This window comes from Ruditapes philippinarum, unplaced genomic scaffold (assembly GCF_026571515.1).
Source record: "Ruditapes philippinarum isolate M1 unplaced genomic scaffold, ASM2657151v2 ctg1821_1_1_1_1, whole genome shotgun sequence".
NCBI lineage: Eukaryota > Metazoa > Mollusca > Bivalvia > Venerida > Veneridae > Ruditapes > Ruditapes philippinarum.
Window position 1 is genome coordinate 21,326 of NW_026860905.1, and position 27,228 is coordinate 48,553.

At 32.5% G+C, this 27,228-nt stretch overlaps 4 protein-coding genes and 1 long non-coding RNA gene across 5 annotated transcripts; 4 read left to right on the forward strand and 1 right to left on the reverse strand.

Moving 5' to 3' along the window:
- The first annotated feature begins 294 nt into the window (after nt 1-294).
- Nucleotides 295-2,863, forward strand: LOC132713866 (uncharacterized). The gene is made up of 4 exons (XM_060696565.1): nt 295-387; nt 1,170-1,510; nt 1,976-2,172; nt 2,850-2,863. Exons 2-4 carry the CDS (start codon nt 1,194-1,196, stop codon nt 2,861-2,863), a joined length of 528 nt encoding a protein of 175 aa, XP_060552548.1. The 5' UTR covers nt 295-387; nt 1,170-1,193.
- LOC132713862 (cytochrome P450 2U1-like) lies at nt 2,513-8,858 on the reverse strand. The gene is made up of 8 exons (XM_060696562.1): nt 8,231-8,858; nt 7,191-7,416; nt 6,410-6,530; nt 5,590-5,752; nt 4,882-5,018; nt 4,233-4,338; nt 3,675-3,881; nt 2,513-3,230 (listed from the first exon to the last, which is right to left on the reverse strand). The coding sequence occupies exons 1-8, from the start codon at nt 8,610-8,612 to the stop codon at nt 3,013-3,015; spliced, it is 1,560 nt and encodes a 519-aa protein (XP_060552545.1). The 5' UTR covers nt 8,613-8,858; the 3' UTR covers nt 2,513-3,012.
- Nucleotides 8,859-12,939: 4,081 nt separating this feature from the next.
- Nucleotides 12,940-16,853, forward strand: LOC132713863 (cytochrome P450 2U1-like). The gene is made up of 6 exons (XM_060696563.1): nt 12,940-12,971; nt 13,306-13,474; nt 13,976-14,112; nt 15,198-15,291; nt 15,656-15,859; nt 16,365-16,853. Exons 2-6 carry the CDS (start codon nt 13,363-13,365, stop codon nt 16,547-16,549), a joined length of 732 nt encoding a protein of 243 aa, XP_060552546.1. The 5' UTR covers nt 12,940-12,971; nt 13,306-13,362; the 3' UTR covers nt 16,550-16,853.
- A 3,476-nt stretch (nt 16,854-20,329) lies between these two features.
- On the forward strand, nt 20,330-20,848 carry LOC132713867 (uncharacterized). Its single transcript, XR_009623499.1, has 2 exons — nt 20,330-20,628; nt 20,749-20,848. It is a non-coding gene; the product is annotated as an uncharacterized LOC132713867 (long non-coding RNA).
- A 2,791-nt stretch (nt 20,849-23,639) lies between these two features.
- LOC132713868 (ly6/PLAUR domain-containing protein 6-like) lies at nt 23,640-26,035 on the forward strand. The gene is made up of 4 exons (XM_060696566.1): nt 23,640-23,816; nt 24,088-24,168; nt 24,687-24,826; nt 25,674-26,035. The coding sequence occupies exons 1-4, from the start codon at nt 23,690-23,692 to the stop codon at nt 25,845-25,847; spliced, it is 522 nt and encodes a 173-aa protein (XP_060552549.1). The 5' UTR covers nt 23,640-23,689; the 3' UTR covers nt 25,848-26,035.
- The last annotated feature ends 1,193 nt before the right edge of the window (nt 26,036-27,228 follow it).

Here is a 27,228-nt window from a genome sequence, read left to right on the forward strand (position 1 = left end):
CAAAAATGCAACCATAGTAAATAATCTGTTTTTAGATTCAAAAAGTCTTTATTTCAGAGAGACTACAATAATATATTTGCTGATCAATTGGCATGAACATTAACTGAAATAAAAAATAAAGTAACTATCAGTTTAGTATAGATTTGCGAATTCAAGTTGAAATATTAGCGAGCGCGGGAAACGCAACTGGTACCATACATTTATTTGTTTGCTATTTTCCTTTTCTAAACTTGAAAAAGTAAGGACTACAGCATCAATTGTAAAGGATACGTACAGCATTGATTGTAAACGTAAGTACTCGTATATTTCATTTCTTTATCAAAGTAATTTTCTGATATTGACTTGTTTTAGACACCTGCCAACTGGAATAAGAACGTTTGTCGACAGGTATTGTTTGGTTTTGTAACACAATTCATTTGTTTCATGAACATGTAAAGGGCTAAAAATATTGTATAAACCGACCAATTTCCACACTTGACTCACTTAAAATGTACCTTGTATAGACATATAAATGGCACAACTATATTTGATTCACGCTATCATGTAATATAATAACTGTTAAAATGATTATATTCATTATTCATCAAATAAACCCACACATACACCTGTAAACTATATCTAATGTTTTGAAAAAGTTCAACACATGTTTCAATACAATACGAATAATTCCACAGGAAGTTTGCAATTTAGAATGTTCACGATAACATGAAGATTATTTTAGTGGTAACAGATAACAACAGTGTAGATGGTGCAATGGTTTTCTAACAGGTAGATAGATAGATACACTAATACCAAGGCTTATAAAACGGAAAGGTAAAATATATTTAGCGTGTATAATATGAAATATATGAATGATTGAGTAAAATAAAGAAGTTCTGACTTATTAGTACATATATACTTCGAAAATGCAATAGTTCTAACTAACAATAAAGAACAAGAAGTCAATGTTGGTTGGAAATTTGAATCTTTAGTAGAGAATACATGTATATAGCCTTTTTTTGCAAAAGATAACTTTATTGTCTGAGTCGTTACGTTCATTTTTATTACTTTAAAGTATACAAAATGTATTTATATTTATTTAGACGTTGTAGTTTGATGAATTGTTCATTTTTATTCGATCAATAGTTATTCGCGGCAAGTAAAACATTTTTTGTTGTGTTATTTTGTAGATTAAAAGGCTTCTAGCCGCATATATGAGAGAAAATATGCCACACGAACCATCGGAAATAGAGGACAATGTGGCTGATTGTAGCGGTGACGAACTTGGTGAAACAGTTAGTAGCCAAGGTGAACCAGTTGATATGCCCGCTGATTGTAGCGGTGATGAACAAGTAGCAAGGGACAATGAAGACGAAATGGATTCTCCTCGGAAGCCCGAGCCCGAATGTGTTGCCAAGAAAGTACCAACATACAAAAATATAAAACCCGAACCAGATATTGTCATCCGAAAAGGACCTGAGTACACAAATATGAAACCGGGCCCGGTAAAAATTTCCCCCAAAGCATCCAGGTACTTTTAAAGTCTAGTTATCATACAATTATAGTGAGATTGTTTTTTTCTTTTTCCTCACTCACGTATTTGCTGATAATTTGGTAGTGAAACATGTAATCTCTTTGTTAGCATGGTATAATATCATTCAATGGAATAAAAAATTCTATTTCTGTCTATCAATACATAGTTGTGTATCATTTTTATAAATGCGCTTTTAGGCAGCAACGATTTTTTTCTTCATATTATTTGAGTCAAGTTCTATATCATTATAGTTCACGAATGACGATATTTAATTTAAGTGCATTTGTTTTAGTTTTTATATTCAGTATATACAGACAGTATGTGTACACAAAAACGATATCCATTTTCTTTAGATCAAATTATTATCAAAATGTAAATGTTTCATAGAAAAATTTATGAAAGAGTTTTCATTCTGCTTATATGTCTAAATGAAGACGCCAGCTAACGTCTTAACATATGTAGTTACAGTGACATCGATGATTCAGATGACGAGCTAAAGGAACTCGTTGAAAGGAAGAAACGTTTAGAAAGAGAGAAAGAATCCTTGAGTGATGCAAAACTACGTAGGCGAGCAGAAAGGGAGAGACTTAAAGCTAAATTGCAGACTGATGTGAACACATTAGAATCCGAGGTTGCCGAACTTTCCGGAAGATATAAAGGTAAGATTTACTATTCTTTTATGTGTAAATGTTCATAGGATGAAACATGGATATAAAAATGAGTAAATTTGGTATATTTCGACAAAAATCGGCAAATTATGGCGACTCGTTTACAATTACTTCTGATGATTTTTAATAAATAATAATTGAATTGAACTGTAAAGTGTTTTATTCTGAATTATTTATTATGGAACACATAAACCTGCAGTGTCCGTTTACAAGAGAACTTTTAAGTGATTCGTATTTAAACGCGGATCAAAATACGGTTCATGTATATTATTATAGATTCTACATATGGTATTGCAGAATGTTCGGAAATGTAGTGTTAAAAACACTCGACTTAAAATGAGTTTTTATTTCAACACAAGAAGCATATATACAATATCAATAAAAAAGATCAGATTTTTGGAAGGAAATTGATGGTTTACAGAAAATGATCAGCATTTTTAAATGGCTTATTTTATCGTTTTGAATAAATTTCAATATGAGGGACACTTTTGCCAGGAAAAATATTTAGACATAATACAGAACTTTTTCCTTTGCTAATTCCAGTTTTAAAGATTTAAACATTCTTCTGCAGCTTTAGATGTATCTATATTTGATAATAGACATTAGGACTTGCACTTGCCTTTTTTCCCTCACATTGATATATATTTATGCATTTATTTTCTTTACAGACCCAAGACGTTAGTATATACTTATTGATTCGATGAACCTCAGTACTTCAAACTGTCGATAAGTAAGGAATATGCGAATTATTACAAACAATGATTACGTCAGATATAAACAAAACAGACATACATTAAAGACTGTAACGCGATCTCAACAAAGACATTCGTGCTAACCAATGAGATTATTTGTCACTTCAATACCGTCAAATCTCTCCTCTATCATTACTTGAAAATTCTCTGCGCTCGATATAGGATGATTCTCCTTCACATGTGTTGCGGACAGGCTACCTTCACCGTACTTTGTGAACTTAAATTGTCTGATAAGGTTTGAAAACATCAAGAATATTTCAAGTCTTGCCATTGAATCTCCTAAACACATCCTAGGCCCTGTAAAACGACAAAGAAGAACGATAAAGTATCAATAAGGAAAGCAAGAGAAAGGATGTAAATATTGTACACGATAGATAATATATGTATAAGTCAAATATCATATCATAATTTTATTAATTCTATATATTTTTTTATTATATTTGTTAAGTTTGTGTTCCCTAATATATTCATCACACTGTTGAATGTGTAACTTGTAATAAAGATAATGCACTGCTTATTTTTTTATATTTTCTTTGAAAATACATACATGTAGTTATATTTTCCAAATATTATTCCAATGTTAATCAGCCTCTTATGTAATCAAGCTCAACTAGTATGTATATATATTGCATTTCTGTATGAAGCATAAATTAAACGACATGCAGTAAACAAGATATTGATGACATGTTATAAAGTGTGAAGAATGTTCTTAAAAAAGTTTAACAAATTCAACAATTATACCTATAGAGAATGGAATAAGCCTCTCGTTTCGTTTGAACTGACCATGTTCATCAAGATGTCGCTCTGGTTTAAAGTCGTTGACATTACTCCATGCATTACTGTCCATGGAACAGGAGTACAGGTTCCCGAACACAATGGTGTTCTTTGGTATGGCGTAACCTTGCAATGTAGCATCTTCTGATGCCATATGTGGTAATCCGAGAGGAACTATGAGACAATAAACAACATCAATATTTTAGTTTATCACCATAATATGTAAACATGGAATAGATATGAAAACACAAAAAAGTTTCATATTGATCTAATTCGAAAACTGTATGGTGCTTGGCGATTTATGAACAATTATTTTATGCGTTGATCAAATGTCAAAATGACTGGCATATACCAATTGCTATCGTTTTTTAATGATTTGTTTAACAAATTAACGGAAGGGACTTAAATATTGCAAAAGTAGTAAACAGTTTTGTATGACAAGAACTTAATGTAAAGATTCTACCTATTACTGCCTTTCTTTGTATCTCAGCTTTGTATAAAAAGAATTTTCAGTAAATAATCTACCTATGACTGCCAGTCTTTGTATCTCAGCTATGGTGGCTTCAATATATGGTAAATGATGTCTATGTGACCAATCTATCTGCTCCATTTCAGGCTGTATTTTTTGAAGCTGTAATGGAGTGAATTAAAGATTTTATTTCAAAGATTTCGTGCTATTGACATTGCAATTGATAACGTATATAAAAATGTTCATCAAGATAAGTATCACTTAATCTTCATGCGTATTTGAGAGTAGACATACCATTGTTTACAGAAACCGAAACATTTATCGCCTATTTTCTACTTCATCCTGGCCGCTTACTCTTGCAGGACAGAGCCTGATGCATCCTGCTATATTTAATGCGTCGAATTCATATGAATAAATTCATTAAGAATAGTTTAAATTTATATCTAAAAAATGGCATATTCTTTCAGTGAATATATAAGACTTGGTTTAATATAACGCTAGCAAACTAAAACAAATGCAGCAAGAGATAATAACACTATAGAGATTCAATATGACCTGCTTTTTGTCGTTGTGACTAGTTGTGAATTTGTGAATTCCGCGGACAGATTGCTTAGGTCATGAGGCTGGAACCACAAACAACACATATCAATATAGCGGATGTATAAATAACAAATGAAAATTGAAACTTTGTATCAACACTTTTACCTTTCTAATCTCTAGAAAACAGTTTTCTTGAATAGCTGGATACTTCACCATGAACATAAAGCACCAGTCTAGGGTACTAGCAGTTGTTTCAGACCCTGCTAGGAACAGATCCAGAATCATCCGGAATACTTCTCCTTCTGTGAATATATAATTGTAATTGATTTATTGACAAATCCTTGTTATAACAAGCTCAACATCAAAACGTAAAATAATTGGATTTAATCAAAGTATAATGCGATTTAAAAAATGAATGCTATATTGCTTCAGAGTATGAAAGCATGGTTATATTCTCAGTTGCACAGACAACTAGCTTTTTAAATCATTAAACATCTACTTTCTTTGTTATCACTTCTATGCGTCTTTATTCTGCGGAAAATAACGACATAACGAAATCCAGTGAATTAACAACAACAACCACAAATAATAATAATTAAAAAACACTTGAAACGTTTACAGAAAACATAATTCTAAGCACGATATTTTTAAATGTTTTTGTGACAATATATTTCAAGAACAGAGTATGTAACATTACTTGCAATAACATTTATATTTAAAGTAACATACATTTAACTGTAATTGCTTTCCAAAATGGTGTCAAATCAGCCAATCTCTTTATACATAAGAAAATCTAAAACTTTAAAATCCCACTCTTCTAGACAATTCTAGATATCTTAAAAGGACCAAACGCTATATTTAATAAAAGCTTACTAGAAATGTTGCTGTCCTCTTGTTTGGAAAAGTTAACGTAAAGGTCTACGAAGTCGCGTATGTTGTTGTTGTCAAAGTTACGTTCATGTTCTGATATTCTGTCATATATATACTTCTTTAAGTGGTTGATTGTCGTCTGCTTCTTATTATACACTGCCTCATTCTGCAAAAAATATTTTACCCAAGAAATCTTAAAAATTACTATCACACTAGTATTTAATAACAATTCAATACATATACACACAGTGAAACATCCATAGCAGAATTCTTAACATATTCGTTAAAGTGATATTATGCCCAACCAAGGGTATGTTGTAAGTTGAAATAAGCTTTCATTTTGCTATAATTCCTTTCATTTTAAAGGAACTCCACTAAGGTTTATAAGCCTAAAAAAATAAAATTTTAATTTTTCACATAGATAAACATGAGCACTTAAAACAGAAATATAAATAAGATATATAAGAAATATACAAGAAATATATTGAAAATCGTATGTTTGTGCTATTTTCAGTCCTATTTGAGTGAAAAGCGTTTAAACGCTTTTCAAGTGTGGGTCATTTTTCACTATTATAATAATTATTCTGGAAAAACGGAGCGAGCTAATGATCTGAAATTTTGCACATAAGTAAAAAAACTGTTATTGGTGTAGATCTACACCAAATGGAGTAATAATCTCAAAAAACTATTTCCAGTCCCTTCATGCCAAAAAACCTCTGTGGAGTCCCTTTAATAAAGCAAAGCAAGAAAAAGCTCCTTTGTAACGGATTGCATTGTATGTTTTGAAATACTGGTATATGTCGAGAAGAGAGGGGTCACATACCTCGGGCAGAAAATATCTTATAATCCCTGGTAGAAAATTCTTTGGAATGAATAGTCCGCCTTTAAAGAATTCGTCAATCAGTTGAATTAGCCTGCTTAGTTCATCGTCGTTCAAGTCTAACCTTTAAATAAAAAAATTCATTTTAAAGGCCCATTATGTCTCAGAAATCTATTCATTTTCATTTCTCAAAAGCTTTTAATTTCTGGTGTCATGTTATAGCTTCGAAAAAGTTATATATTGGCCAATTACCCGAGTCATCCTTTTTCTCCTGTTACGTTTTGGCAAGTAGTACATTTAAAGTGATTTAGAATTTTGTATTGAAGTGAAAATACTACTTTGTTTTACTTTACATTTTGCTACTTTTATGACAAATAATTCCACATTCAGCGCTACTTTCTTCACGTGTTTATTTAACATCTATTATGCTTTTAAACCGTACGTTACTTACTTTTTAAAGAAAATACATGTTGGCGCTTTCTTAAGAAGAAAAAGTATTCTTTTCTTAAGCATTATGTGCCTTTAAATTATTAATGACGTAATTTGAAAAGATTAATGTTAAAACATACAATGACATCGTAAGATTTCTTCAGTTTAAACAGCTTCATATCATTAAACAGGAATTAACAGGACTGACAATTGAAAGGATATAAAATCAGTAAAACACGCCATAGTTACTTTATGAATTTAGCCCCCTTAGAAATTATTATTGTTTAGAAGCGGTGAAAAATTATTCAATATTAAAATACCAAAGCTATCTTTACACGCCCTCAACTTTACTTACCTTTTACCAAATATAACATCATGTATGATGTTTGTTATTGCTTTTTTTAATGTTGGTTTCAACGTGAAAGGTTTTCCAATCTCTTCTTTAAAGACATGTGAAATATAACTCGTTTCTTGTAGCACTTTGTCTTGGAGACTTCTTCGACCTAGACCAAATTCTCGCAGTGCTTGGCGGGCGAATTTTCTGGCCGCGCCGGCGTGTATTGCCTCTTGCCATACCAGCCCTGTTGTAGATTGTCATTTGTTATAATTTTAGTATGAGGTAACCAATGGAAAGAAGCTGATTATGAAAAAAAAGTTAAATATTTTTCTTCTTTTTTTTCCGTTCATAGATTTTCAAATATATGTATTACAGTAATACTAATGCATTTAGTTTCTTCAAAATAACAATAAACATTTTTATAATGTTAACCTTATAGAGGTGCGATTTCATAAAATGAAAAGAGGCAAGTTAGATTTTATGTCGGACAGACACTATAAATGTTGTATTGAGATTTTCCAAGTTTCATAAGTAGATGGAGACTTCATCTACACCATCCCCCGCACTGTTTATTATATCAGTCACGAACGGGAATTTTAATAGAACAACCACCCTTAAAACACTTAAAGTTAACTAGGGAACATCAAATTACATTGTAATTTCTTAACAGCTTATATCATATTTATCCCTTGAAGAAGGTTTTTTTTGTCAAATAATGTACAACAATACTGAAAATGAAGGAATGTATTTAACAACGTAATTTGTTTCCGCAAACCGTAACTTGTGCAGTAGTATACTTGTTTCATATTTTACAGAGTCTAAACAAAAGTGATTAAGAGGTGTTGGGAAATAAAAAAGTGAAAGCTTCATATCTTTCCAGTTTAAAGAATGTTACATATATAACTATAACAACAACAAAAGTTCCACCACCACCGCAAACAAAAACAACAATAACAAAGATATTTAGAAAAAAAACGCCGAGAGATTGATATGAGATATATAAAACAATTGATATTTTACATTTTGTTTAGATATATATTGTATCTAAACTTACTAACCTTTTCCCTCTGATAGTCCATATTGTAACGATGGTAACCAGCTAGGTCGGTCACTGAAGACTGCCGCCTTTTTTACAAACGCTTCACGAATTACGTCATATCCGTTTAGAAAAACAACAAGTTGAGTACCTGCATACACACTGAAAATATTTCCATATTTTTCACTCAAATCTGACAGAATAAGATGTCGTCTGCGTTTAAAGGCGCGAAAAAAGCCGACACTTCCGAGAATCGGTAAAGCCCATGGCCCTGGTGGAATAGTACGCGCACGGATACATTTGCATACAATCATCAAACAAAATCCTGCTATCAAGCAAACAGAAGTTGGCGATTGAAAGCATGATATAATGTAAAACATGCTAGGTATTCCGGTTACAGACATTTCAGTAAATATCGTTTTGATGTCTCTAAATGTGCTCAGGTATAATATTAATCGCAAATATAATCTCCTCTGAAGAATGTTAGAAAATTTGTTGTTGAATTTTGCTCTTAAGAGCAGGAAGAGATAACGCTGGGATACAAGAGGTGGGAAAGTTTATAGGATATCCGCGTCATTAGTTCTCTTTAAATCTGACGATAAACTAGTGTACATCCATTTATCTTTTTACATATAATGATAAGAAACCACATTCTTTTTGTTTATAACTATTGAACTCAAGTATATGACGTTAAAATTCAGAAGGAATTTATTTGAAATCACCACAAAACCGACCATTGTTTTCTTTTTGTTTCCTATTAAATATTGAAATTGTGGAAACTGTCATCAATAGTTTCTAAAGTGTTTGGTAAAACATAAACAATAGGAAAATGAAATTCACTTAAGTTTAAAAAAAAAAACTTCCATGACAACGATGTATGTCCTCACTGTCTAATAAAACAATATAATATATATGAATAATTTATATATCCATACATGTACATGTACCCAGAGACTGCAAAATCCACCAAAATCTGATCTGATTTTCTGATATGCAATCTACTGATGGTTAAAAGAAATAGTAAGCAATAATTAAGGGCGGAAATATAAAAAGAACGGACAGGCGAACGTGTAGAAGGACATAGCGGCGGTCTTGTTTGTTTTCTTCCGAGGAACATAACACATTATTTAAACTATTAATACAGAAAGACCCATTTAGCTCCAAGAATGGTATTAAATTTGTTTTTCATGAACTTTGTATTTCCTAATCCTAATTTCTAAATAACAACTCATTGACAATACAAATGAATCATCGTTTGTTTTTACTGCGTTTTATACAAATTAGTTCATTTACAGTGATTAAGTGTTTTGTATGGAAGTGAAGTTACTACTTTGTTTACATTTTGCTATACCTCTATAAAATTATTTTATCTTCAGGTGATATTCGTCAAACGTGTTTAAAATTCATTATTAAAACCTACATATAAGCCCTGTGTAAAGAAGAGAAACTATTTTGTTCTCATTTCTGGGCATTATTGTGCCTGTGGAAATACTTTCAACTGTTCTGAATCGAAATTATTTCCTGATTATTGATATGATATTCCTGAAAAGTTTTTTTTTAAATACAGACGTATCTTCGATGTTAGATGATATTCTCACAGACAACTCTACAATAGAGTTTTCACGGGGGAGCAACTGTTACACGAAGGATGGAGTTCTTATGCTAACTTGTCAGAAGTTTTTTGTGATAACTGTCGAAAAACGAAAAAAAAAATATTTTGGAAATTTTACACAAAACTACCAGATTCTAAGCAAGGGACGATGAAAAATCATGAGAACTTCATCCCTCGTGTAACAGTTCCTTTACCCCCGTGGTTTTGCATTGAGGATTAAATTTTGTAAAAATATTTTATTTTTAATATAAATTGCAATATAATAATTATGTGGTATTTAAACTGTAGAAATAAAGATGAAGGTTAAATTAAGATATCATGACAGCGATCGATTGAAGAGAATCATATCGTCACCCTAGTGCAGTAACGGTTTAACTCCTACTTAAATCATATTAGGAGTTAACCCATTACTGCATCATGATGACGAATTATTCATGTATTTTTTTTTGTAAAGAAAAATAAAATGATTCAGAAATAGTTGATGCTATTTAACTAGTTTTCCTTAACCCTCTACAATCATGCCCTAAAGTAAACTGAATTTTAAACTTTGTGAAACGCTCTAGTTGCGCACGTGTATCTAGCGAACTGTGCTAATTTAAACGGTCGTGACGAAATTCGTGTGTTTATTTGTAATAGTAATTCATCAAAAGGTTAAAACATAGGACGGTCATGATGAAATAACAAATATGTCACTTTTGATGATGTGTCTGTCATCGAGAGTTGTTATTATTATTGCATTATATGCGGATATGAAAGGTTAAAACATAGGACGATTTATCTTTGCTATATATAAGACTCAAATATTGATCTTACTAAATGTATTACAGAGATATATCTTTAACTTTAACGATATCGTCTATTCCGACAAGACAGTTTCATAAATTTTTTTTTGTACCCCGAAAAAAGAGAGGAAAAAAAATTAGATTGGAAATAAACGACAAATTTGGGGAAAATTTTTTCTACCCATGTTGACAAACCTCTGTAATTCTTCGTGTTTTTAGCAGTTTTTTTTGCTGTTTTAATGATAAATAAAAGGATTTAAATTTTCACCAGGACCCTTTTAAGTTTTCCCCATTAAAAGGGGAAATTTTGGTGGGTATTTTACCCGCAGTCAAAGAAAAAGAGACTTCCGGTGGCTTTATGCGATGCCTCAAAGAGGTATGGGGAAATAATGCATATAACTCTGGGTCCGGAAAATATTATTTTTATTCACGGACACGATGCCATTCACGAAGCTTTTGTCACTAATGCAGACAAGTTCAGCTCTAGACCAAGTCGTTTGATGAAAACTGTAGAGCAGGAAGGCGCCGGTGTGGTAATGCAGAGTGGAAAACCTTGGAAAGTATTAAGAAAATTTACTCTGCAATCACTCAAAGACTTTGGAGTAGGGAAATCAAGTCTTGAAGAGAAAATTGTGGTTGAAATAGAGGCTGCAACTGTAGTTCTTAACGAAACTAAAGGAAATCCTATTGACGTGCGTTTGTTGACTTCAATGATAATTACAAATGTTATTTACGGAATTGTCTTTGGCAAAAGGTAAGCCAATATTGAAAGAAAATTAAGTTTTAATTGTAAGTAAGAGCTATTTATTAATAAGTACATAAGACCGTCAATATATTTATATTTGGATAATATTTTTTAAATGTGAATTAACTTGTTGTTCTTAGAGTGATTTATGTATATAACATTACATTCTTTAAAATAGGTCTATTAAATCATTTACAATAAAGAAATTGATTGTAACCTTTCTAATACCATGTACATGTACTATATTTTACTGTAGAGGACACACTATGATGTGTATATAATTGTAATTTGATATAAAGTAAATTTCATATTTTCACAATTATATTTAACAATTTTGTGTACACTTAAACCAAGTCTTTTACTTTTAATGATTGATGTACGACAGTGTACACATTTAAATCTGATATAAAAAATACTAAATTATTGTACATACTTGGCTGCGAGAACTGGCCTGTTATCTGTCGTATGTAATTTTTGTGCCGCCTCTACGGAGTAGTGGCGACATATAGGGATCACTTCTCCGTCGTCTGTCTGTCTGTCTGTCTGTCCGCACTCACAGGAGAGTAATTGTGTGGCTAGAGGGACAATAGGTAACTGTGCTTTCTCTTTGATGTCATTCATTCCGTAATGCTTTTATGTGGCTATTTTCTTTTGTGTGGCTAAAAAGAACAATAGAGAGAACAATAGAGTAGCCACATAATTACTGTCCTGTGAGAACTTCCGTCTGTCCGTCTGTCCGTCACAAAACTTGTCCGGACTAATCCTCATAAACTACTGGTGCAATTTCATCCAAACTTTACAGGAATGATCAGTAACAAGTCTAGTTGTGCATATTATCAGCATTTTCCGGTTCAATGATTTTTGTCAGAGTTATGGCCCTTTAATTATTTTTATTTTTAAAGTTTGTCCGGAGTACTTCTCTTATACCTCTAATGCAATTTCAATGAAACTTTACAGGATTGATCTGTAGCTCAAGTCATTGCGCATATTGCACGGGTTTTCCGGTTGAATGATTTTTGGCTAAGTTATGGCCCTTTGATAAAAAGGTGTTTTTTCTGTGTATTGCCAGATACACAAAAGCTTGTCCGGACTACTCCTCAAAAACTACTGGTGCAATTTCATCCAAACTTTACAGGAATGATCAGTACCAAGTCTAGTTGTGCATATTGTCAGTATTTCTCGGTTCAATGATTTTTGTCAGAGTTATGGCCCTTTAATAATTTTTATTTTTAAAGTTTGTCCGGACTACTTCTCTTATACCACTTATGCAATTTCAATGAAACTTTACAGGATTGATCTGTAGCTCAAGTCCTTGCGCATATTGCACGCGTTTTTTGGTTGAATGATTTTTGGCCGAGTTATGACCCTTTGATAAAAAGGTGTTTTTTTCTGTGTGTTGCCAGATACACAAAAGCTTGTCCGGACTACGCCTCATAAACTACTGGTGCAATTTTATCCAAACTTTACAGGAATGATCAGTACCAAGTCTAGTTGTGCACTGTCCGTCTGTCTGTCTGTCTGTCACAAAACTTGTTCCAACATAAAATTGGCCATCATGAGGCGACACATGTGATTACTGATCGCTCTTCCAAAATTCATATACAAAATATTACAGAATAAAGAGGTAAATTGGCTTTATAATTATATTCCAATCACCGAGATTGCAATTTAATTTTCATGCAATTTTGTTGACTTCACTGCTTCCGAAAGATTTCCCTATATCCAAATTTTCTATAACACTAGCCCTACATAATTTGAACGCTGTATTATAGTGTATACAAACATATATCAAGTTGCAAAATCAACAAAACAATAAAAAAAAGTAGTCAGTGGTATTATTTTGTGATATACATATGATAAACATATTCTTAAGATCACATTCTTACTTTTCATCTAGGTCACATTATTCTTCTTTGTTAATATGAAAATTAATTTGTGCTCAATATATACTGTTTCAGAAAGAAGAAGGAAAAGAGAGAAATACGAAAGCTGTTAACTGGATTAGAGGACATGTAATGAAAGAAATAGAAGATCATGAGAAGACGTTTGATGGGGATAATATCAGAGATTTCGTTGACCTTTTTATTCAAGCTAAGCATGGGGAGTCTGAAAATAGTTTGTTTACATGTAAGAACTGTTTAAAGATTATTTGTTTGTATATTTGAATAGTAAAATGGGTTGAAAATAGCATATTTCCATAAATAGTCAAAGCATATTGCAATGTTTCCACTTTATAGTATCCTTTTCCCATGTCACACAATTTTAGCTCTTACCCAACTGGCGGCAACCGATCAAACCAAGATCAGCCAGCACAAGCGTGCAATCTACGCCAGAGCGTTTTCTCTAAGAACAGGAAAGCGCGAAACATGACAGTACGGCGGTGCCATTACGACAGTACGATGGTGACAGTACGGCAGTTCGATGGTGACAATACGACTCAATCGTACTGTCGCCCTGCAACCATCGTACTGTTTGAAATGAATATGTTCAGAATGAACAATTGTCATGAGCTTTTAAGATATATAGCTTGGTAAATGAAAAATCGAGAGATTAACCTGTGATATATATGACATATACCTGTATTTATTTGGCATCCATACATAATTGTGCTATATTCATATATTTCAGTGGACAATTTATTCTATGTCATTTTGGATCTGTTCATAGCTGGGTCTGAGACTACGTCTAACACTCTTAACTGGTCACTTCTTTTCATGCAAGAATATCCAGATGTTCAAATGAAATGCCAACAGGAAATAGAAGAGGTACGTCGATATAATCAATAGTGAAACGGACATTTAACTTATACCAGTTTGATTGCCGAACTAAGATATTTTAAAGATTTAAAAATCCATCTTTTGTAAGATAAATCAATCAAAGAAATAATTTCACTAAATGAATAAATTAATGAAGACAAAGCGTATAAAGATGGGATTATCTAAGTGTAATTTATTATCAATCAAAATTAAAGTGTATAGAGCTATAAGACTGGTGCTAAAATAGGTTTTAAATTTTGAAAAAAGGATACACCCAAAATATCTGTATGAAAGAAATAGGTTTGTATATTCTCTTCACAGCGTGTGGCAAAGCACGGAATCATAGCTAAACGTAAAAGTTAAAACCTTACTTAATATAAGATACCATATTTTGTTTGGGAACATTTATTATTCTTCCAAGTTTAATTTATATTATATTCATGTATACTAAATAACAGAGACATTATATGCTAAAACGTTTTCGAGAATCAACCATACATGGAAACAACATTATGTATGTGTTTGAAAAATTTATGAAAAAATATGATGCAGCTTTATACCCTTTAAATGATCCGCGTCACGACAAAACCAACATAATGGGTTTGCGACCAACATGGATCCAGACCAGCCTGCGCGGTCCGCGCAGTCTGATCAGGATCCATGCTGTTCGCTTACAGACCCTATAACAAGTAAAGAAACTGATAGCTAACAGCATGGATCCTGATCAGACTGTGCGGATGCGCAGGCTGGTCTGGATCCATGCTGGTCGCAAACGTACTATGTTGGTTTTGTCGTGACACGGCTCAAATATACTTGGATTAAAACACATTGACAAAGGCGATAACATTATTCACCTGTTTAATTCTTACCAATCACCTGCTGGACTTGTATAAAAGACTGGTCCAGTTTTTGATCTGGAACAGTCCATTTCAAGTTTGAATGATTTGATATCAGTATTGAAATAAAATACACAAAATTAGTTACCATCAGCATAGAACCTAGCTAGACTGCATAAATCTGCGCATGCGCATTTTCTAGACTCAATGGCAAAATTGTTCCTATGTTAAATATATCATGAAAAATTTATATTGTAGAAATATGGAGGAAGATCGGTGACGTGGGCAGACAGAGGTACTCTCCCCTTTGTGGATGCGACGTTAATGGAGATACAGAGATTGTCAAATATCGGTTAGCTGCTCATTTTATTATTTTGTCATGTCATATTTAATCATTTTGATATGTACAATGTTTGCTCATAAAGAAATATATAATAACATTTAAAGTTTATCGCAAAAATAATTTCAATTTGCATATATTGTAATAACTAATTTCTAAAAGTGTACTAAAATAAATAAAAAAAAAAGAATTTCATACCATATATAGGTGATGATTGAAAAGCTGTTTGCCTAAACCGCTTTTAACACACTCCATACGATTTGTTGTTTTTATGGTTGTTGTTATTTTTGTTATTTTTATTACGTTGTTGTTGCTTTTGTTTACAAAATGTAGCACAAAGTCATAGGTTCTAAGTATGATTGCCTTACTATTTCAGCTGAAATGTCTATCCCGCACACAAACGAGAACGAGGCAATATTAAGAGGTTTTCGTATTCCAAAAGATTCAATCATACAGGCTAATATCTATTCTTCACACATGGACCCATTATACTGGGATGAGCCCAGGCAGTTTAATCCGGAGAGATTTTTACAGGACGGAAAGATTAAGAAGAATAAAGCGTTCATGCCATTCAGTATAGGTAAATATCTTGTCAGCATTAAAATCAGCAAAATTACATGAAGATCGCAGACTAGGTTTGATCACGGATTTATATATGTAATATAAATCCATGGTTTGATGAGAGATAATGGAAAGGTCTCAGAACATAATAACAATTATAAAATTATATTAACTGTTAATAACAGTGATTATCTTCTTTTGAACATTGCCTCTTTTTGTATTGAAAGTGTTGAATGTCATAAAATGTAAGATTTTATGTTGATAAAGATAAAAAATATATATAGTAGCAATGTCTTTTTTTCTTTAAATTGTTGATCAATTTTCATTAAACAAGTTAGTATGACAGACGGGTGGCATAAATATGTAGCCAAGCAGCTTACAGATAACAGTAATCTGTTTTTCAGATTTGTTTAAATACAAAACTATCTAAAGTTAACAGCATACAGCTCTTAGCTATCTAAGGTTCATTCAGTCAGATAAAAGTAAATGCTTATCTTCAATGTTATTGGAATCTTGTTTTCCAGGTCCTCGGATGTGCCTTGGAGAAAATTTGGCAAAGATGGAGATTTTTCTGATATTTACAAATTTTCTACAAAGATTCACGTTTAAAAGAGAGAACGATGACATCCGCCATTCTTTTGACTGTATTTTTGAACAGCTGACATCAGCACCACTACCTTACAAAACAAGGCCGATAAGCCGGGTATAAGATGGTCAGACAGAAGTCATGTTGTCAATTGTGTAAAATGTCGTATCTTATTTTTAGTGTAATTATTTTGTTCTGTCCATGTTGTATCACTTATTGCTGGATATTTGAATCTGCTTAAAGTAGTGCCAGCGGGAATGAGACATGTCGACTCATTACATTTATATATATGTATGTATTTTATATTCAATTCTCATTAAAAACATCGTTCATTTAAATGTTTACAAATGTCTATAGACTGCAAATTTTCCATGACAAATCAATCTTCTGGTGTAAAAGTTACATAATAAATGAATCACGCACACTATGTCTTGTTCTGTTGAACTCTATTTCATCTCATCTCGTGCAGCTTTGGCTCCATATTAACGAAGAATTAAGGATCAGAATCAAGATCAGGATCAAAGTTCAAAATTAAAAAATTCTCTAGTGTATATTCCCATAGCTTCAATTTTCCTTTACTTACCTTATCGAAGCGCTAACAACGACAGTGTGGATTTGGTTGCACATCTTTGCAGTTTTACACACTGAGCTCTTAACATTGTCCATAATGGTTTTGAATTTTATTTTCAAAGTTCCTAGTTACTTAAGCAGTTGTTGAAATTTGAAGTTGGAAAAATGTTGGTAGTAAAATAAATTTACAAATTCGTAGCATGACTTTTATTTATTAATGGTGAATATTGACATACAGAAAACGGAACCTCTAAAGAATGCCCAAAACGACAAAAAAATAAAATGTTGCAGCGAGCCTGTTCAATGATGGTACTGGAAAGTGCACGTTACCGTTCACGCCCCCCCCCCCAGCACCGGCTTAATAGAATTAAACATTTAAATACGAAAATGGTGAAAGTTAGAATTCACGTGTTCATTGGGCGGTTATCATGGAACCTTCAAAGCGACACTTTCATGCCATTTCATGAAAGTCGGCGTGTGGCCCCCAAGTAAAAGAAAGTGTGTGCTCCGAAGGAAAAAAACAATGGGCGGAACTAAATAAAATGGAATTTTGAAAAGGGATCAGAGGTTATAAAGCCTGCTAGAGAGTCTAATTCTTGTGCAAAGTGGTTTATTTTATCATTGCTTGAAATCAAAAATAAGTATAGGGTTAATATCAATGTTGGGTGCCAAAAACAAGAGTATGTACATGCAGTATCGATATCATAAGAATTGGTGCTCAAAATGATCGCTCAATTAATAGTTTCTAACGGTACACACGTTGTGTCAATTATTGTATTACCACAGGTAGGGAATTTAAAATTTGCAGCAGCGCGGTATACCTCTGTCTCTCTACGGTGGCACAGAGGTGACATGTGAATGTTTTTATTCATCTCGTCCGCCCGACATAGTATCTCGTCCGCCCGACATAGTATCTCGGGCGCACGAGATAAATAAAAGCATACACATGTCACCTCTGTGCAGTGATTTAATTTAATTTAATTAAGCCGTGCGCACGAGTTATTTGTCGTGCGCACGAATTACTATGTCGTATAATACATTTATAAAAATTCAAGTGAATACTTTCATTTGATTTGAAGACAGCTGTTGCAAGTAAAATTTAATTCAAATATCTTAGTTAACTAGAAATATGCCATAGGTCAATGATGCCCCTCCTTCACCTGCCTGTCACAGTGGCCTATATACACACTTATGCTTTTAGGAAGTTTCACTGTCACATTGACTTTTGACCTTACAACCTCAAAATCAGTAGATATCATATCATCTACTTACCATGAGCAATATTCCTACCAAGTAACATTAATGGCTTATTTAATCTTGGGTTAATGATTTGACAAGAATTTCACATCATGTGTCTCTGTGGCTTTGCCCTTTGACCTGATGACATCCAAAATCAATAGAAATTTTCTACTGGTCACTGAGGGACTAAGGGCAATGTATTAAGTAACAATACCAATGGCTTATTCCTTCTTAAGTTATTGACTGGACAAGGGGTTTACATTAAGCGTCGCTGTGACCTTGATCTTTGTCCCAATTACCTCAAAATCATTAGGTGTCATCTACTGATTAGGAGCAATGTCCCTACAAGATAAAATAAACAAGGGCTTATTCTTTCTCGAGTCATCGCATAAACAATGATAACAGACAACAGTATGCTCCCCACTTTTTAAGTGGGGCATATAAAAGGGCCATAGCTCAAAAGAAATGGCTGTCATACGTGACCTCCTGATATGATCCTAACCCTGTATCAATATTCACTTGAATACATTCAGTTATTTTAAAGATTAATATTGAATGTTAATCTTAACCAGGAACTTTCTAAGTTTAAAACATTAATGTATTTAAAGTGTAATCTAATTAGTTTATAATGTTTTGCGCACGGCTTAATTATATCGGTCGCACGGCCTAATTATTTCGTGCCCATGACTTACGAGGGATGTTCAAATATGAATGCAACTAGGTCAATATCTTGTTTTTAACCACGTTTTACACGAACTATGTACATGTATCGCATTTGATTCAATTGATAAATACAGGAGTCGCTCGATTAACGTTATCTACTCGTGTAAACTAAAGTTAAAAATGGTTGGAAAAGGTCTCCTTTCACTGACCAAATACGGTCCTATATAAAGAAAAACCCGCTGTATTCTTAGTATACAGGCGAAATAATATTTAATGAAATATTGCGTGTGAACTTTCTTTTTTCATCTGTCACACAGTGGTGTAAGAAATTTAAAAGTGGTGTGGATTCAGTAAACGATGCACATCATGCACGCCATCCAAAAACTGCAACTTCGCCAAAAAATGTTTGAAAAGTAAAGGATTTGATTGCTACTGAACTAGGTATACAGCTAAATGCATTGGTATCTCTGTAGGGGTCGCTCATAACATTCTCAGACGTGATTTAAAAATGAGAAGGATAACTGCAAGATGGATACTCCATCTCCTTACAAAAGAGGAAAAACCTTTCTCGGGTAAGAATCTCCAAACAATTGTTGAAACAGCTCCCTAAATACAACAATCGATTTTTCGCAAATATCATCACTGGCGATGAGACGTGGGTTCAGTTTTATTAAGCGAAAGAAACATAACAAAATATGGGCAACCAAAGAAAGTCAAGGACCTTGCATAGAAAAACGCACCACGAACGTCATAAAGGTCATGTTTGTAATTTTCTTTACCAATCAAGGTCTTGCTATTCAAATTGCCGTACCAAAGGATAAATCGGTAAATACTAAGTTTTACAAAGGCAATGTCCTTCAGAAATTTTCAAAAACCGTCGACCAGCAACTGGTCTCCGTGGTGTCAGGTTGTTGCATGAATGCTTCGTCACACAAAGAGGCCATTGTACCAAAATATCTGAAACAGGAAAAGGTTGTCGAGCTTCCCCACTCTTCTTATTCGCCAGATCTTGCCCCTTGTGATTTTTTTTCTATTTCTGAGGCTCAAAAATACATTGCTGGAAGAAAATAACAAACGTGAAAAAATCTCATTTCGGCTATTTTCCAGTGTCTGAACAGTATACCTCGAAAAGATTATTAAAACGCATTTTAAAATTAGATTAAAAGGTTTAAACTTTGTATATCTCATGATGGTGACTATTTTGAAGGATTGAGATAATTATTTTGGCATTGTTTGTTAAGCACTTCTGAAAATTAACTCAATTGAATTCATACTTGAACACCCCTTGGAGTATCCGTTACGCAAGACATAGTGCGCAATACTAAATTATCTCGTGCCCACGACATAGTATCTCATGCGCACAACATAGTATCTCGTGCACACGACTTATTTATCTCGTGTACACGAGATACTATGTCGTGCGCACGAGATAAATAAAAAAAACACACATGCATGTTACCTCTGTGCTATCGTATCTCACTTTGTAAATACAACTACTGAAAATATCGAAGAAAGGCCAAATAGAATTCAAAGACAACCGCATTGATTATGTACAGAATGACAAAAGCGTATGTTCTTTATTGAAAATTGCATGTTTAAATGATCATTGGTTGCGCGTATGGATAATAGGAATATGTAATTAGAACTGTGCTATTTTTACTTCATACGTAAGTCATACCGGTAGAAACGTTATATTTTCAAAACCGAGACATACATTATTATATCATTAGGTACGTAAATTTTATTTGATTTTGTCTCGATTTTACCTTTGATAAAATAAGATCTTTTTCGTATACTTCAGTCGTACTTTCATTTAATTATGTGTATTTAACAACTGAAAATATTTCCAGAATATTCAAGTATGGATGACAGTAAAAAGGGAAACGAAAGTGAAAAGATCTTAGATGTCCCTATGTCCAGTTTAGTAGCGAGTTACTCTCCGCCGAAAAAGATACCCCTTCCAACGGAAAGACCGAGACCGAACCCACAACCTCAAGCTCCTCCGCCTCGAGATCATCTCGCAGGGCTTGAAACAGGTTCTGACAATACATACATTGCGTAAACAACTTCCGGTTTAAATATCAACCGACTCTGTTACAATTCTTTGTGAATATACATTTAATACATCAAATATAAAGGCATTTTGGATATATACAAGACTTTATAAATGAGAAAAGATCATCAAGACTGTGTGTTTCTTTAATCAGCATCGGATTTGTTACAACAAAGAAATTGAGAAGTGAAAACAAGCTATATAAAATATTTTAATTATGTAATTGAAGACATAACGCTTAACAAAAATGACATACACAAAAAGACTATTATCTTTCAACATTTCAACAATTTTCTTCTGTAGGTGGTTTAAGTAGAGTGTATCTTTGAATTTACAATTCGTTAATTCTTACATATACTTGTCATGAATATGACAAACTTTGAAAGATAAAACAAATTCATTCTCACATAAATTGCCAAGTTTTAGTTTTTTCTATATTCCTGTGTCGCCCATATTAGACCATTTGGATTAAAATTTTGATTTTGATTTAATATGCATTATATATACATGTATACTATATATCTGCCTCAATGTATATGATTCCTGTTTTCAGTGAATAACAACCATTGTGACTAATATATTGTTGTTGAAGAATCAGAAAGTCTCCTTCCTGAGCAATGGAGCTAATGTTTCTTCTTTTCGGGAAGTGTTCCGAATTTTGTTTACCCCGCTGGAACCTACATACTTGTTTCGGGAGATGTGTACAGTCTATATTAAGTGAGATTCCATCGCTAATGCAGCTTTCGCTGTCAAATACGTTCGCCCGGACATGTCACGTGTTAATTTTGTGTGAAAATTTACCGCCATATAATTTATATATATATATATATAAACTTTGAGCTTTTAAGTCGATGGAAGGTGATTGCACAACGGTCATTATATTTGACAATTTCGAAGTTTTTTTTCATTGATATATGAGCCGCGACATGACATAACCAACATAGTGCGTTTGCGACCAGCATGGATCCCGGCCACAAACTTACAAACTCTATAACAAGTAGAGGAACTGATAGCGAACATCATGGATCCTGATCAGACTGCGCAGATGCGCAGGCTGGTCTGGATCCATGCTGGTCGCAAATCCATTATGTTGGTTTTGTCATGGTGCGGCTCATATATGTATTATAAAACTTTTTGTAATGATTTCTCTATAAAATCACAACTCAAATTAGAAATATATTATATACTGTTATGTTTCATTTACAACTTCTTTATAGTGTAACTTGGGAGTGATTCATATCTTGATTGCACAGCAGACGACATGCAATTAAAAAAGTCTACTATTGTAATGTTATCATTATAATCCCCGATTTATACAGAGTGATACAAGATAATATTTTGTTACGAAGTTTCCGTCAATCAAATTACACTGATTTATCATTTTTATCATAATGCATTTATAACAAAATAAAAAGCTTATTCAGTGATACACACCCCCTAATACACGCGTTTAAGGAAACTTGAGTTAATTCATATATAAATAAATCAGAAGCTATTTTACTTTTACGAAAGCAAATACATAAAAATAAGAAAATACATAAAAGAATAACAAAGATCTAGATACAATACAAAGATGATATAATATTTGTAAGAATTTTGTATCTTGCTGTAGGAGTTGTCTTCCCTGCTTTCACATAAATTAATTGTATACATAATACATTGTACAAGCATCTTGCAATGATTTTAAAATTTAGTTTCATACTTTTCTCGACATATTATGATTTCCATAAGGTCAACATTTCTATCTGGTGAATCTCTATATTTATCATGTTTTGATATTTTACAATCCTACATTCGTGCTTATAGTGACTTTTAGTCACTATAGGTCTGGCTAGAAATATTAATGTTTGTTTTTACATAATTAAAATCTAGTTGTATATAGCCCCATTACATAATCATATCTAAATATTCTCGTTATCTTCTTGTACCTAATCGTCAGACATTTCTATTTTGATACACTTGTAATAAAATTACTTTATTGAATATTCAATTAAAAAGATCTCTTAGAATATATAATAGTTTTATTACAATTCCCGTCTTTATCAAGATATGTTTTACAGGCTATAACCGTTTGTTACATGTCCAAATACCGACATCGCATTCTCCTTTGAAGTAGACAATATTCTTGATAATTAGATAATTATGTGTAAATAGCGTTACTTTTCACACCGATCAAGATAAAAAGTAATATATATAAAGACGAAATTTTGTCAAGAAACCATAGTTATTCTTTAATTATAAAATATAGACTAAACATTCTTTGCTAGCTTTATTTTGCCAACTTGACAGAATTCTAAAACGTATTTGAAGGTAAGCTTAACTTATTTTTCTCTCTTTATTATGCATTCCGCGAAAAATCTTTCATATATTTTTCCCTTCCGTTTATTTAGCATAACTTAAGTATTTCATCCAGACAATTCTTGTATATATTACCTCTTTAGCATATCCAGGATACACTTACATACGAAATATGTAAATTTTAAAGTGAATTAAAAGGTGAATCCTTCCGCTCACAAGATGTTATTGCAAGTGAAACCTGATAATCTTGAATGATTCTTTAATTTTGAATTATGGCTTATACTTATTTTTTTCAAGTTTTATGAAAAGAAATAACAATGGATTTAAAATACAATTTCAGTATATATATTTTAGAGAGATCTTATGTGAAATAACTTTTACAAAGCTTATTAGTCATTTGTATAAAAATATATATCAGCAGAAATATATATGTACTTATAATGTTTGTCATTTCAGGTTTTAAAAATATGGCATTTTTATCATTAACCACAGTTCTAGTTGTCTTAGTTTCCATGGATACACAATCATTCGCTATGCACATCGATGTCGAATTTGGCAACTTTGAAGGTAACTTTTTCACCTTATTTAAAGCCACCTATCATAAATCTTTACCTATTCCTTCAAAATCCAATTCTTAAATTGAGATAGTATTAAAAGTTTATTAAGATGTTCAAAAATCAAATTTATAAATGAAGATACAGTGTAGTATTGTAAATCTATTAAGTCGAAGCTCATAGAAAACATTCTAAGACAGACCGCTGAAATAAAATATGTGTAATTCGTTTTATTTAATTAACATATGGTTAATTTTGACAACATGAATCATTATATTTTTCAGCATTGACTTGCTACACTTGCCCAGATAAACACAACAACAAACAATGCAACAAGTGGGCTCCTGATATCCCTTGTCCATTTAGTAAGTGTACAAGTTTTCAAAAAAGTAAAAAAGACATAAAAATCAACAGCTAAAACAAAAGCCAAAAAAAAAAAAAAGAGAGAAAAATAAACAAGAAAGAGAAGATTGATGATAACCATAGGCACATGTTTCGCGGGTTGAGACCCTGTCAAATTTATCTGAATATAACGATTTTAATGTTAAGTATATACGTTCTTTTAATACCCCCATTTTTTACGTGTAAGAATGGTCCAAGTGCCTATGATACTAACATACCAAACAGTTAATCTGCAGCCTGTCCTGCCACACAGATTCTGTTGTTTCTCAATTTTAGTATCTTGATAATGCTTGTTAATTATCATAACTAGTGGATTTGTTTTAAAGTCTATCATACAAACCAGCCGTTGAAGGAACGGACATTTTTTTAAATTCAACCACGGATTTATATTACTAATATAAATCCGTGATTCAACTAATTAGCTATAGACTGATCTAATTAAAGTAAACGACATCAATAACTTATAACATTTACTTTGTAGGACACACAGTATGCACGACTGTACATCGTTTCAACAACAGCACAGGACAAAGCTTACAGGTGGACAAAATGTGTGCCATGCCAGAACATTGTACCAGTGATGACGTGGGTTGCAGGGCTACCGACATAGAAGGAGAAATCGTAAGTTTAAATTATATTGAATTCTAGTTTAATTATAAACTAAACAATAAGAATTGATCAAATTATAGGCGGAACTTAATGTAAGACTTTTTATGAACTCTGTGTTATTATAAGAACTCTTGTCATTATTGTATTGTATTGTATATATGCCATGATCACAATATGCCATGACTCTATTATGTCAGTTCGTGAATAAATATATCATCAGCAATTTGAATAAGAAAAAATAATAATAACAATATCAATCATTTTAATAAATTTGAACATAACTAGTTGAGACGAAGCAATGCATTTTGCTGAAATTTGCTGATCTTGTGAGTAAACATGTTTATATTTTATGTATCTAAATATAGAGAATACTATCCTAGTGTCTGATATTACAAAGTTTTTCAGACAAGGCTAAAAAGAGCGAATCTCTGCAGAGTCCTTCATTTTTTTTCGTGCCGAGTCTGATAAATTTTATTTTATCAGACACTTGTTTGGTATTTTATTCATCATGTTTGCATTTTTCACAAGCGTTTCTTCCTTTAAATTTCAAACGTGTTCATGCCGCGCGCAGTGAAATGCGAAGGATAATATTTTTAAGAAATAGTTTCTAATGTGTTTGTCAAATATAAGAGAGATTTTAAAATCCAACACTGTATTTGATTCAAAGTTTAATATTTTCAAACTAGTTGGAGATAAGATATTCCATTCTCTTCATTTTATTTCAATATGCATTGATGAGGTATCTGATAAAGCTGAAGGTGACTGATAAAACTGTATTTATCAAGCATGGACTTTATCAACAGAAATCATTGTAATGATATGATAAAAAATAATATTTTATTAAATCTTTTATTTACAGGAATGCATTTCCTGCTGTACAGTATCCTATTGTAACGTCGCCGTACCGTATAACGTTACTACGTCACAGACGCTATCCATTTCTCAGACTGGTTCAACAGGAAGTCACGTGTCGATTATAGACTGGTTAATGCTTGTTGCTACATTTTCGTTGACAACTTTAGGCAACATCTGAAATGCATTATATGCGTTAAAGTAGAAGTGCAGCCTTCCAAGTGCTATATATAATATAATTTAATCCGTAAAAATAAAGACAGACAATAAACAAATTTCATGGTCAATCTATGTGAGAAGCTGTTTGATGTGAAAATCGTTATGTCAACTTGCAATTACTTGATGAACTTGCAAGTGATTTATTCTATGGTATCAGTGAGGAAATATTTATATTTGTTTATATATTTATGTACTTGCATATGAATAATTAAACTGAGTAGTTTAAAAAAAGCCTTGTTCTTTTTCTATATATATGCACATACTTTTGAAAAAAGGAATTAAGGAAACGAAAGACTCCCATATTACAACTAAAAAAGCAACAGAAAAAAAACACCAAGGGAATGGTCTTTTTTTTTTATACATTTTAAGAACGGATATGCGTTCGCACGTGCGCGCATGTGTACTGGCAGACTTACATAAGCTTCGTTACCTCATACGTATCCTCTGCTCAGAAACGGATTATGTAAATTATTTCTCACGAAAACATACACGTTCAATGTGAAAATTAAACCTTCTGATTCTGATTATAAATAACCTGTCAGCATTTGTAGTTATCTCACGCTGCAAGATAGGAGTGTTACTTTGGCTATCGCCCGTTTTCCGTCCTCTTCTGAGTTAAATGCCGAGATGACTGGGATATTTTTTAATAAAACTTCATGTTGGTCCAGGAACTCGTACATAATATGTTAACTCCGCCTTCTGTCCTGTCCGTCAAAATCTCTAGGAAATTGGTCAACACTTAATTAACTGTTAACCAATATTGATAGTTGCCTTTTCCTAATAATAACTATCAAACAGGGTTATAAAAATGTATTGTCTTTCTAATTCACAAGTTCTCCAAATTACAAACTTTGTTTTAGATGTACATTTTAATTATTCGGAGTCATGTTTTCCGGCCGGAGGCCGTCTGTTTTCGGTTGGACTTCCTGTAAAATTTAAAGAGAAACCAACTCCCATCTTCGCTAACCTTTACATTTTTTTTTCATATAATTATAATATTGAGAAATATTGAGCAATTTTCTGATATGATTGGTTACATATAAGTAATGTTGATACGAATATTAAATCAACAATTGAAAAAATTTGAAACCTTACACTTATATGGATCAATTCTATTGAAGTTGTCTCCATGACAACAGGTTCACGGTTACTGACAAGACCTTAAACCACGAAGACGAGAAAAGGCGCCCATTCTGAGCGCGTAGTGTGCACGAGCTGTTGAATTTATACACGCCTGCATTTCCGGGTGAACAAGATTTGTATGTTGATATATATAGATATTCTATATTTATAAGCCTGCATTAAAAGTACGAGAATGAGCTCGGCACAATTATAAAAGTGAC